This window comes from Centrocercus urophasianus, unplaced genomic scaffold, assembly GCF_019232065.1.
Source record: "Centrocercus urophasianus isolate 14NV4802_14NV808 unplaced genomic scaffold, USGS_Curo_1.0 seq_10, whole genome shotgun sequence".
In the NCBI taxonomy this organism is placed as follows: Eukaryota; Metazoa; Chordata; class Aves; order Galliformes; family Phasianidae; genus Centrocercus; species Centrocercus urophasianus.
In genome coordinates this window covers 73,925,940-73,938,779 of record NW_024884142.1, presented here as the reverse complement: position 1 = coordinate 73,938,779, position 12,840 = coordinate 73,925,940, and the positions used below count along the sequence as shown (strand labels likewise).

At 40.5% G+C, this 12,840-nt stretch overlaps 1 protein-coding gene across 1 annotated transcript; it reads right to left on the bottom strand.

The window, feature by feature from the left end:
- Positions 1 to 126: 126 nt before the first annotated feature.
- Positions 127 to 12,736, bottom strand: RNF8 (ring finger protein 8). The gene is made up of 8 exons (XM_042825376.1): positions 12,647 to 12,736; positions 11,335 to 11,463; positions 9,020 to 9,760; positions 8,013 to 8,075; positions 5,905 to 5,994; positions 4,722 to 4,829; positions 3,561 to 3,765; positions 127 to 1,761 (listed from the first exon to the last, which is right to left on the bottom strand). The coding sequence occupies exons 1-8, from the start codon at positions 12,734 to 12,736 to the stop codon at positions 1,616 to 1,618; spliced, it is 1,572 nt and encodes a 523-aa protein (XP_042681310.1). The 3' UTR covers positions 127 to 1,615.
- Positions 12,737 to 12,840: the final 104 nt, after the last annotated feature.

Here is a 12,840-nt window from a genome sequence, read left to right as displayed (position 1 = left end):
CCTTACCCAGAGAAACCTCACATGAAGACTTTAAGAAAGTTGCCTGGCCCACACATCAGATAACTTTCCCTTGTTTAAGTCTTACCACTCAAATCTGCCAGAATGCACTATTTTCTTAGGAAAGCATTACCATTTAAGCACCTTTTTAATGGCATCTTTTTTTAGTAGGAGAAAATAAAGAGATACAGTTGTATATTCTAAATTACTGGTAAGATAGGCACTGCTAACACAGGCTTGATGAGTTAGGACATCTTTTATCAATTCCTGCATACAGTGTTTCAAATAATTTTAAAACAGTCAAATTACTTACAGCAATGAAAACGTGAAGCAAAGTCATTAAAAAGAAACAATCTGGGTTTTCTCAATAAATTCAACGATAACTAAGAGAAAGACATTTATCTCATTGCTTGCATCAAGGAAGACTAATGCACAAATGGATTTATATTTTCCTTCTTCAGCAAAATAAACACAGAAACAAGAAAAGTACGTACAAACAGCCAAATAAATATTACAAATGAGGGCTTCCCTCATCCTCCTCTAACAGTGACATAACAGCCCCATCTAAAAGCTAAGTCAAAAATATATGCTGCTGAAAATGGAATTTCATAGACAATTTCATACTATTTCATAGATGTGATTGGATGAGGCAAGACTTGCTTTGTCTTGGAGATGAACTCTGAGGGTAGCAAAGCCACAGCTCAATAGCAATGTTTTGTAAACAACAGAACAAAGTAGTTACTTGTGGTTGCCTACGTGCTGCTTAACTACCCTGTCAACAGCACATTTCATTCATTCAGGTAGTAGCTTAACAAAGAGGCCAAGATTCCTCTCTGCTGCTGACAAGAACTGAAAGTATCTCTGAAGTCACTGTTAATAACTTCTGGATGTGCTGTTTCACAGTTCTAAAACTCTTTATGCAGGGAACAAGCCAAAGATGCTGTATGAAAAGAGCACAAACTAAGGAATTCAGGAAGATTTCTCTATCCCCATTCAACAGAAAATGAATAACATCAACTGAACAAACAAGCCAGCAGCTCACCTTATTTTATATTTAAGCACTTAAGGCTGACATGGTCCACAACCCACCCTTTAACTTAATGGCCAGAAAGCCCTGGGATTACTCCAGCTGACATGAAATCAAGAGGAAAACCCGATGTTGGGATGCTTTTCTAATATATATCTCCTGTTAGCTGGTGCAAACGACCGAGTTCTCAAATATCTTTAGTTATGCTCCCAGCTGGATGAAGTAGGGGAAATTGGTATGCGCATTTAAACGTGTCATTCACTCAGAAAACAGCAGGCATTCAGATATTTACACCACGCTGAGTATGTCGGAAGTGATCCTGGAAACCTAGGTTTTATATGTCAACCATCTAGCATAATAGCAGTTTGTTCTCCCACGGTCCCAGTCTTGTTTGAGAGATCAAGCTTCTGTACATTCTCTTAAAAAATAAGGTCGTTCTTCCAAACGTTGCTAATGCTCAGCTCCAGTTCCAGCTTCTTCACTGAATCTCTCCTTCCAGACGCCCAGTCCACTCAACCAGCAGTAGTAAACCAAATTCCATTAGACTGTTTCCGGTCAGCATGCAGGCAAGCCAGCCTGCAGTTACACTGTTTAGATAACGCAGTAGCTTCCATTATAATAAGAATCCTCCTCAGAGTCCTCACTGTCACAACTGCTGATTGACAAGATGGAATAGATGGAAGGAATGATGCTGCTGTCATTGTCCGTGGCTGGGTTCACCAACACATTTTGTTTCTCTGCATTCAAAACAGATATAAAAATTAGCATTAGTACCCTCAAATGCTCCTCCCCAAAACTATTTTTCTTTGATTCTTCTAGCCTCCCACTAACAGTATGAAGTCCTTCAAGCTACAGGGCACAGGAATTATTTTGCTTCAATTTTCAGCATTAAAAGAACATTGTTTGTTGTTGTAATTTTCCTATAAGTCTCTTCACGTTAAGATAGCACAGATGAGGAAGAGACATTCTGGATCCCTTCAGCAGCACATAGCTGACAAAAGGCAGTGGTTAGTTATTACAACACCCTGCCAAGTAGAAAAGGAGTATGCAACAGAATGTGGTAAGGAACAAGTAAAGGCTGCTCAGGACTCAAGGCCCAATCAAAACCTCCACACATTTAAGAGCACACACTGTTACACTGGTGTCCACTGTACTAAAGTTTATCATCTGACTGGGCTTTTCAAGTGCTACTTCCTTCATTATTTCAATTTCAACTGATTTCTTCTTAGGAGTTCACACTGAGTTAGACACATGGCTGTCTCCCTCCCAATCACAAGTTTCCATCACTGAATGAGCAGATCACACAGAAACAATTCTTTCTCCCTCCTGAAGCGCACCATGGTGAAGCTATATGATTTCCTACTACTAATCATTTTATCTATTTACAGCCTACATTCACGTGAAACCCAAAGTTTCATCGGAGTGCTGCTCCAATAAAGGCAGCACTTCATCTAATCTCCATCAGATATCTGATGAGACACTTCAATAGTGCTACAGCATATTCTGAAGCAGTGCGTATTATGCAAGAGCAGTATTAGTTCAGCAAAGGTGAAAGCAAATCAAGAAGCCATGCCGGACAACTTCCGGGCAGCAAAGCATTTCCCGAGGGAATCAGACTGGCTTGGTTAAATGGGTGATTATTTCAGATAAGAAATAACACCATTTAGCCATGTCATTCTATGTCACCATGCAGAACCTGAAATATTTCAAAAGCACCTTCGTTAGGAAGGATTTCAAAAAGGCTTGACACACTGCAAAACGAAGGATCATGCACTCTATGAGGGGGTAGCAGGAAAATTATTTAAGGGAACACAATAGAAACTCGTTAATAGGTAGCAAGAAGTAGTACATTTCAGCACCTAGATACCAGAGTCAATTGCTCTAGAAACAACACTGGAAGATGTAAGCAGAAGAGGAATACCTCCATACTGGAATTTTACTCACAGCCCATATGGTCATGCACAGTCTTTTAGCTACAACAATTTTTTGTGTTAAAATCACATAGATAAATTCCTTAAGAATTAGTATGGAAGAGTAACTGTCATTTCAGCCATGCTTTCACTTACATGACATACTCCCCAAATTCCCTTCAGAGATTTCTACACAAATCTAGCATGTCAAAAATAATTCAGAGTTTATCATTAGGCATTGCTCTGCTGTGTTTTTGCAATGATGTGGTTGACAGTTCAATCAAAAAGGTCAATTTTTTAAGTCTCAAGTTTTGCTCTTCTTTAGTGATCTCTTTAAAATCTTTTGGTAGGGCCATTAGTATGTTTAAGTCTTCCAGATGGACTGTGAAATTCATACTGAAGTCTTTCTCCAATGTTTTTTTATTTTACCGTGCAGTAAAGCTGGTAATACAGCATATCTTAAAACCATTTTCCCGTCTCAATTTGCTGATTCTACCAACAATGAATATTGTCCAGTATATCTGCAGCATTTCCTGAGCATCTCCTTAGTATATAGGTGCCAAAGTTGGACGAAATAGATGAAATGAGAGATTGTACTCATCATGCCACATCCACCCACCTCTCACCTTTCCGCTCTCTGATCAGGGTCAGGCGATGCTCTTTCATTTCCACATCCAGATTTTCTACCATCCTGTCAATGCAGTTGTCCAGCACCAGAGAGCGTGTCTTCGACTTAATCTCCTGCCTGCAGATGGGGCATTCCACTTTGCGCTTTGTCCACTCGTCTATACAGTAGGAGCAGAAGCTGTGTGCACAGTTCAGAGTGACTGCCTGTGCAATTTGAGGGAGAGATACTTATGAGAGCGTGCTCACACAAGCATTGTAAAGAAAAAAACCTCAAAGTCAGAACACGTTGACTGAATGCTTCCTATGAGAAAAGGCTGGGGAAGAAGCACAAAGGCCTTTTTTTTTTAGCCTCTGGAGGGGCTGCACTTACAACTCTCACATGCCAGAGTACAGGCAAGTTTACACATTAGTGGATTCACCATAATCACAGCAACCCTACAGCTAAGCCAGAAAAACTGACAGAACAAATGAACTGCATTATAACATCCCCCAGTTTGAAAAGGTCAGATTTTAGAATAACTGAGGTAGTTTAAGATAATATTCTGCATCTGAAATAAGAAACTCAAATTCTAACCAACTCCTAAGTCATTTTAAGAAAGCTAACAGGTTTCCTACAGTAGAAACGAATTGAATGAAACTGAAATTCCAGTAAAACATGAACAGACAGAACAGTCTACATTTCAGGCATCATCTGCCTATTCCTTCTCAAATCAGTTTCTGAACTTTACGTGAACTACATAAATAGTTTAGAACTCGATGAACACTGCACTTCCCTTCCCTTATAGCCTGTTCTTACATCTAACACTGAAGCTGCCCAACCCCAGTCAACTTGAAGCAAGGTCTACCATAGAATGACTAAGCAGGCTGCCAGCAGCACCTCAAGAGCACCAGTTCGAACACTAATAGCTCCTGCAAGCCTGAATGCATCTTGGGATTAAGCATTCATACCTCTGCAAGGAGAGACATTAAAGCCAAATTTGTTACCCAGAAGAATTTTTAGAGCAGACAGAATGGGTTTCTGGATCAACCCTTACCACAAGTCATCTGTTGGGTCTGCTAGGTTACAGAAGAAAAGAAAGCTTGACTATTGCTTTAGCAGAACTAGAGAAAGCTTTTCAAGTCTCTTCTTTACTGGCAAAGCCATACTGGCTTAAACATACCTCAATGAAGTGCTCAGAACAGATCGTGCACTGCAGCTCATTCTCTAACACATCATTCATCTGATTCAACACTTCTTCTTTTTGGGCTCTCACCTTTTCCTTCTCCACCTATCAGAAAAACAAACAGTTCAGTTATGAACAACAAAGCTTAATGCAATAATGGTGGAACTGCATGTGTGGAGGAAGGTAATACAAGTAAAAAATCATGCAGCTTTAAGTTTTTCCATGTTAAGTCTGTGTTTGTTATGTATCCAGATTTGTAACCTCCCTCCTTTGTGTAGTTGCAGCAGTACTGAGAACATTCCTGTCCATTATAGAGTATAGCTTGCAAGAAAGAGTAACCATTACTAAAGTCCCCTTCAGCCTAAAGAAACTACAAACCAGATCAGTCTTCTCAAAATCTCTTATAAGCTCTTTTTGGCCTGAGTTTGGATTAAGTTAACATAACGGTTGGATGTCTAATGTAAAGAGCAAAACAAAATAACACAAATATTAGAAAAGTAAATATAATAATTTAAAACATTTACTTGTGTTTAACTGACCAACATATTTTGCTGTTAAATTAGGCTTCTAGGCATCTGCTACATCTTCTAAGAACTATCCTTAAAGCAACAGTTGCAAAGATGAAGTTGCAAAGCAAATAGCCAAAGGTATGAAACAGCATAATTTCCAAGTGTAGAACATAACACAAGATCCCTTTAATTATCTTCCATTCATCAAGTTGACAGAGGCTGGAAGAAACATTCATTATTAAAATTTAATGTTGTTTCAATTCTGTACTCCCTTGTTTGACTGCAGGAACACACTGCAGTTCCTCTTGAGTCCATGCAAACTCAAAATGAAACACCCACTTTTCCCATGCAGTTTTTTATTTTTAAAGAATGGTGCACAAGATGTTGTTCAGATGTCCTGTGCTTTCTGTTTCATGGAGAAAGATCTGGTAATAACTCTCTAATACTACTTCACAAACAGAGCAAAGAGTACATCTACTGATGATCCCTACCCTCACCCCCCACTCTTTCATATTTCCATGCAAATTCTGGAAATCTGAATCAGCTGCCAGACCAAAATACAAGAGCTTTTCACCACAGAAGGCAACACACAGTCAAAGCAAATGTTAAACCATTTATTCTGCCACAGCATATCGTATTTCAGTCATGGAGAACTTGGTTTTATTCCTTACCTTGGTTTCCTCCAGTTCTTTATTCTTGGCTCGAATTATCTCCTCAAAATCTTTTTTACTACGGCTCAGTTCTTCCATCAGAGCATGATGCTGTAATGACACCATCCCAAAAATAAGAGTGTTATTATAAGCTACCCTATTAAATATACATGGCTCTAATCATGAGGTTCAGCATACTCCTTTCTCCTGTCTTCTCCTAAAAGAGCAACACCTGTCTATATGAGCCAGGGTGTTAAGTTAAGGCAGTTCACCCTGAACTTACAATTGCAATGTAATGTCAGTTATTTATGATCTTCCCAGCAGCACGATACTTTTAATTTCCTCTCCCAATTTACTCATTCTCATCTATCATTAGACATCTCCCTTCTTGCAGTGACACAAATGGCATGTAAAATCCTGTAGTTTTACAAGATAAAAGCAAGCAGCATTAAACAAGAAATACATGCCATACAATAATGAATGAGGAGAAAAAAAGTCATAAAGTCCACAGCAAAACTCACTGTAGGACACGGTAGTAAAAATTAAAATGTGATAATAAATGACTCGTTGCCCAAGGAGGCTGTGGATGCCCCATCTCTGGAGTCATTCAAGGCCAGGCTGGATGTGGCTCTGGGCAGCCTGGTCTGCTGGTTGGTGACCCTGCACATAGCAGGGGGGTTGAAACTGGATGATCATTGTGGTCCTTTTCAAACCAGGCCATTTTACGATTCTATGCACTGCAGAATGAACCTGCACATCAGACAGTACAAAAGCAACTTTTCTGAACAGAGCTTACTCAAACTACAGAAGTTCCCTATGGATAACCAAAGCAGCTGTATCCTGTGTACTCTGACTCTAATTGGAGTTGGAGCTTACACAATATTGGATTCTACCAGAAATGATAGGCAGGACTGTCACAGGACATGGATCAGACAAGAAGAAAGGTTGTTCACATAATTATTTTTAAATATACCTAAAACTTATTCATAAGCTCCATATGACTTGGTGGAAAGCTGCAGAGAGGAAAATGCCCAAAAGTACGACCTCAAAGTTTTCAATAATTAGCTGGATTTCTCCTGATTTTTCCTAGTTATGGCACTGGAGAAAATCTACAAAGTAGTAGCAAACAACTGCTTCATAACCAAAACAAGCACCTGCACAAGCAGCCAACACTCAGAAGGCTTTGTGCTATTAATACAGCTTATGAATGTTCTACCAGACACAGCACATTCCAGGCACCACTCCATGATCATAAAATTAATGACTCCAGCTGCTATTGCAGCATACTGGATGCATCATGTGTTCTTACATCTTTGCTCATCTACTTTGATTGTAAACTTTTCAAAACAAAGATTGAGCCTCTGAGATGGTGAGCAATAGCACAGAAGTTCATAAAGAAAACTCAACATATCACTCCAGTCACCTTCCAGTATCGCTGAATAACTGACTGCATGATTTCATTCCACTTTCAAAGCCTGTCTTAACAGGCCACACCATTTTGAAAGGCATGTTAAAATTCAGCCTAACGACTCCAATGGTTTGGCAACATCTGCAATTTACTTTACATTTCAGCTTGGTTTTCTGTTTGCAGTCTTGAGTGCATCCATCACATCTGAATGTCATGGAGCATCTGACACACAAGTGTCATGAAAGCCTGTCAACACATGCAGCAGGGCTGGCTCAATCTCTTTTTGGATTAGCCTTCCAAAAGGAAAGGCCTTTCAGACAGAAAGCCTAGGAAAACTAAGCATGTGACAATCTCTTTCAAAAACACTCCTAACCAAAACTAATTCTTTTTCCTGTGGTTTAAATCTTCCAAGGCAACTTTCCCAAAACAGATAACCAGAGGACAGACCTCATAAAAATGTCCACCAGCACGTTGACCAGATTCAAGTAGAATCACTACAGCTACTTAATACTTTCTAAAAGTACAGATTCTCGTGTTATCTGCTGGCAAACAGCAACTCCCAGAAAAGGCCTGTCACTTTCTGACCATAATTTGGTCTGTAGAAGATGAAGACCACTCCAAATGCACTTCAGGCACCGTCCTAGTCTTCCACCAAGAGTGGAAGCAGTAAGATTTAAGTATATGAGTTCAACAGTTAGACCAAGTAGACTTAATTACTTGCCTCTTGCAGAACCTGGGCCAGCTGCTCCTTCAGATTCTCTTCCCCATCTTGCCATTTCTCTCCCTGAAAAAAAATGAAACACCAAAACTAGATGTTTTTGTTATTGGAGGAAGAAAAAAAAATACTTGAAGATAACACAGGAATGAAAAGAACTGTTTTGCACATTTAGAGGATATACTTTAAGCAACAATACTGATTTTCAGCAAAACCAAAACCTGAAAAGCTCCACTCTAGCAATTCATGTGTACTACTGAAATTACAGCTCTCCTTTACTGTGAAGAGCTAAAATGAATGTATCATTTACAGTTCCATACTTGGAACAATTCCATGTTGCTCTAGCTCTGAAGACACTGCAATGTTGCCAGAAGCCAGGAAGCTGGCAATAGCTTACACATGAGAAAAAGCTGCAGCTCTATCTCGGAATACATTTAAATAGGCCAGGCGGAGTTACAGCTTCAGCTGAACTTCCTTTTGTCCTAAGCACACAGCTCCAAACCTCCTGCACTTCTGATACAGTATCCTGCTTTTAGCAGCAGACTTTAAAGGAAGTAACTGATAACTCTGTAGGTAACTCCCAGAAGTATTCTTACTTCCTTTAAACCTGATTTTAAATAAAGCCAAACAGAAAGACTTGTAGCTTCCTATCTAAAAAAAGTTATCAACATACATATACTGCTTGAAGGCATTTGCAGGTAGCAAGAACAGACTATTTTTCTCATGTTAAAACAAACAAAAAACAAAAACACCAGCACAAAACCCTCCTTCCTCAAGCTCTGAATTAAGAGAGAAAGGCAAACAATGATGCACTTGCTTGAAAAGGAAATGGATTCCCCACATGAATTTAGCATTAATTCAGAAAAAGCTGTATACCAGAAAAAATTCCCACTTAAGGTGAACACTTTTTAACTTGTCCTCTTTGTAACCACACAGGGTCAGAGTTCTAATTTCAAAATTGAAAGAAAAAAAATCTCAAAACACACAGACCAAAATGATTACAACCATTATACCTCTAGCTTCTGCTTCTCTTTAGAGAATGTCCTTTCCAGCTCTTCCACCTGCTGCTGATGCTGCACTTGTTCTGTGCACAGCTTGTCCTGCAATTCTTGCAGCTCTTTTTCCATCGTTAGGATTGTCTTCTGAGCAGCCTTCCTGCGCTTCTGCTTCGCATTCAGAACTGCTGTCTGTTTCTCCTGCACTTTGACTTTTAACTTCTTTATATCTATGAGAGTTTTCCTCAGCTTTTCCAGGCCAGTCCATGACTGAGAAAGAACAGAGTGTTTCTGGTCCTCGTGAGCAACAGCCACAGCTTTCTCAGAGCAATCAGGGCTACCACGCACTGGACCCCCATCATCCTCACTTGACCCAGCAGAGGGCAGCTTGACCTCCATCTTGTCTGTCAACTGCTTTGTCTCTCCTACTCTTGCCAACAGATTACTCAAAGGTTCACCATCACATGACACTCTGTCCCTTTTGGATCTGGAATTTGAAGGGCCTTCTGAGCCAGACGTCTCCGATTCTTCCAAAGTAAATTTACGTTTAGACCTCGAGCTCTTGGTTTTACCCAGGTCACTCCTCTGGGCTAAAAAGGGTCTGATTTTCTCCCACTCCTCTTTAATTACTTCATACTCATATTCAGCAGTCTCTCTGTTTTCCAAAGGCACTCCCAACTGGATACGGTCTCCTTCTGCTAAAGGATAGGTTTTTGAAGGATCCAGACGTTGTTTATTAAGCCAAACTCCATTTAGACTCTGAATATAAACAAAGAATCAGCAAGATTCAATATACGGCACAAAGGCATCTGCAAGTTATTTCTGGCAACTGTAAACGTATCCAGTCTCTGCAGTATTGCAGTCAGAACAAGCCACCTCTTTAAATAAACCTTGCAATATCCAACTTAATGGCCCAATGCCCCATTTATTACAGTCAATGCATTATATTATTTACCTTGTATTATTACCACCACATTGCAGATTTTTGTGTACAAGAACAAAATTAATATATGCACTTCTGCAGATGGAAAAGAATTAAGTGTAAGGGAAAGAAAGTACCCAAAAGCTTCAGGGGAAATAAGAACTATCCAGCTGAAAAATTCTGCAATACATCATTGACAAGAGCAAAGAACACTGCAGTAATTATTCTTGACAAAGTCACCTGAAATCCAAGAAGAAACTAGAAAAGAAAAATGACCATAGCTTACACTGCCTAATGAAAGAAAAGAAATGAGACAGTTCTCATAAATACAAAGGAAATACAAACAAGGGAAAGATTCTTCAAGAGATGATGCTCTCATCAGAAAATGATGTGGGTTTTTTTTTGTTTGTTTGTATTTTTAATTAAGCACTAGCTCAAGAAATTGTTTTTAGAAACAGAGCTGTGCTCAGGATGAATTGCAGAATCACAAGCAACTGACATACCTCAAAGAAATTCAACAAAACAACTTCACAAAAATGGTAGCAGTGATTACATTGAGGCATTAATAGCTACTCTACCATAGATATTTCCAATCACACACAGTAAAATTTCAAAATTGTACAATCACTCCACTACAGCCTTGTTTAAGAGTAATTTTAACAGCAGCCAATCCCTTCCTTTTTGGCTAATCTGTTGTTGACCTAAACATCCTTCAAGACTGTATGATGAACTGAATGTTTTTTGCTGTGCTGGTGCTATTTTAAGGCAAGTTACTGATTCCACAGCTTTCAGCACAACTGTGAAAGTGCAGAGTTCATGATTAAAAAAAGGAATCGCCACTGGAAAAGACAGACCTAGCTGAAGACTCTGGTCTCAACAGTTTTTCTACATTCTAATCAGCTGAGGAGGACTTTAACTAGAATACATTTGAAGTCAATGCAATGCATGCTTTTTTTTTTTTTTCCTAACAACAGATTCTCATTGCAGGTGGTTATAATCAGAGCAATTTTGTCACTGCAGCATCAGTGTATCCTTTTCATAGCAGTACAATCACATTTATCTTTTTGAATGCTACTAAATTATTTATTTTAAATTAGAGGAACACAAAGCAATTTCACAAACTGCAGAGTGCTCTGTGTAGGACTGTAATTGCCTGAAAATGCTAGACCAAGGGATAAGTATACATATAGAAAGCAATAAGGCCTGTATCCCAACTGCAGCAGACCAAAGCTTCCTGCTACAAGTGCACAACAGACACAACTGTGCTTCCACAAACCTTCCATCACATTCACACCGTATTATAATCAAAGATCATACATTATTTGATGCCAAACAGGCAATCAAATAGTGATACAGTGAATAGTGAATACAGTGAAACTAAGAGTAAAAGGTCTTTAGTCGGTCTCTGTACCTTATTATCCTTAACAGTCCACTGCCCTTCTGCATTTTGCTGGAAAACACAGTGCTTACGAGAAATCATCAAGGGACAGGTTTTTGACACCAGCTGGTACGTGAGATCTAATCCCCGGCCTACAGTTACCTAAAAATAAAGACGTTGAAATAAGAATCAGCAAGATAATAAATAGAGGTCGCATGAGATGAATATAAACACAGCAGAAATCTACCTTGATTAGCATCTTATTGCTATTTCCCAACAGTTCAGGATAGTATGTTGCTATGTTTGTTTTTCTTTAAATTCATGAGTAACTAAAAAACGAAGTTTGAAGGATTCTCTCTCTCCCACTGATAAAAATTTGATTGCTGCAAGACAGGTTACAGCCTTGGTCTCACAGCAAATTCTCTCAGCAGCAAAGCTGCTCAAAGTAGCTGTCACTTCATCCATGCCTTACCTCGTTCATATCCTAACTAACCAGTATTTCTTCAAACCAGTGCAATAGTGTGGGTCTCAAATTTATGTCCTACCCTCTTCTTTAGCTAACAGCATCTGTTCAACTCTCTGTAAACAGGAAAGATATGGGACAAAAATAGCGCAGAAAACTGTCATGATACCCAAACTATATGCTGCTTATAACCAGCCTGAAAGTAAGCTAAATAATCTGATCAGAATCCAACAGCATCTTCTGCAAGAAGCAGGCATAAGGGCATGGTACAGTTTCATAGTAGCTTGTTAAATCTGATCTAATTGCAGGCTGCCGTTTAAAGCACAGCTCCATTCTCCTTCTCTCCTGTGAAAGCTCACCAACAGCAGAGTGCTGCAGCAAAGAGAGCTTCACCTCAGCGAGATTCTCCATGCAATTCACACAGCCTGTGCTGCAAGTCTGGCACATTCCATACTCAGCAACGTGCACCTGTTGCTGAGCATGTGTGCACACCTCCCGGCTCCAAACCCACCCTTGAACGCTTTTCCCTATGTGCTCCTGAGATACGATGGAAGCAAATACAAAGTATCACCTAAGTAACTGAGGCACAAAAATCTTATAGGCCGTACAGCGCTAACCCCGGAAAGTGAGGCCTTTTTCCCTTACACTACAGTCGCACAAACAGCTTCTATCAGACGTGAGCTGACGTTAAGGACCGTAATAGCGAGGTACGCACGAATTTGAGCTTCAGATCCCGATCTCCCCCCCGTGCCCCCGCCCCCCCGCACTGAAAGCCCAGCCTCGGCTTTTCCCCTCGTTCCACTACCGGACTCCACCACGCCCGCTCTAGGAGGCCTCCCCCCAACCTTCCCACTGAAGGGCCGCCTCCCGCGCCCCGCTGACCTGCGTGCCGGCCTCCAGCAGCAGCCAGCCGCCGCCCACCCCGACCCTCCGCAGGCACCAGGCCGGCCGCGACGCCCCGCACGCCGCCATGCCGCCCTCGGCCCGCAGCGGGTTGGGCTCCCGGCGCTCCTCCGCCGTCCCGTCGGCCCTCGCCTCTGCCGGAAGCCGCCGCACTGACTTCCGCCCTCGGCCAA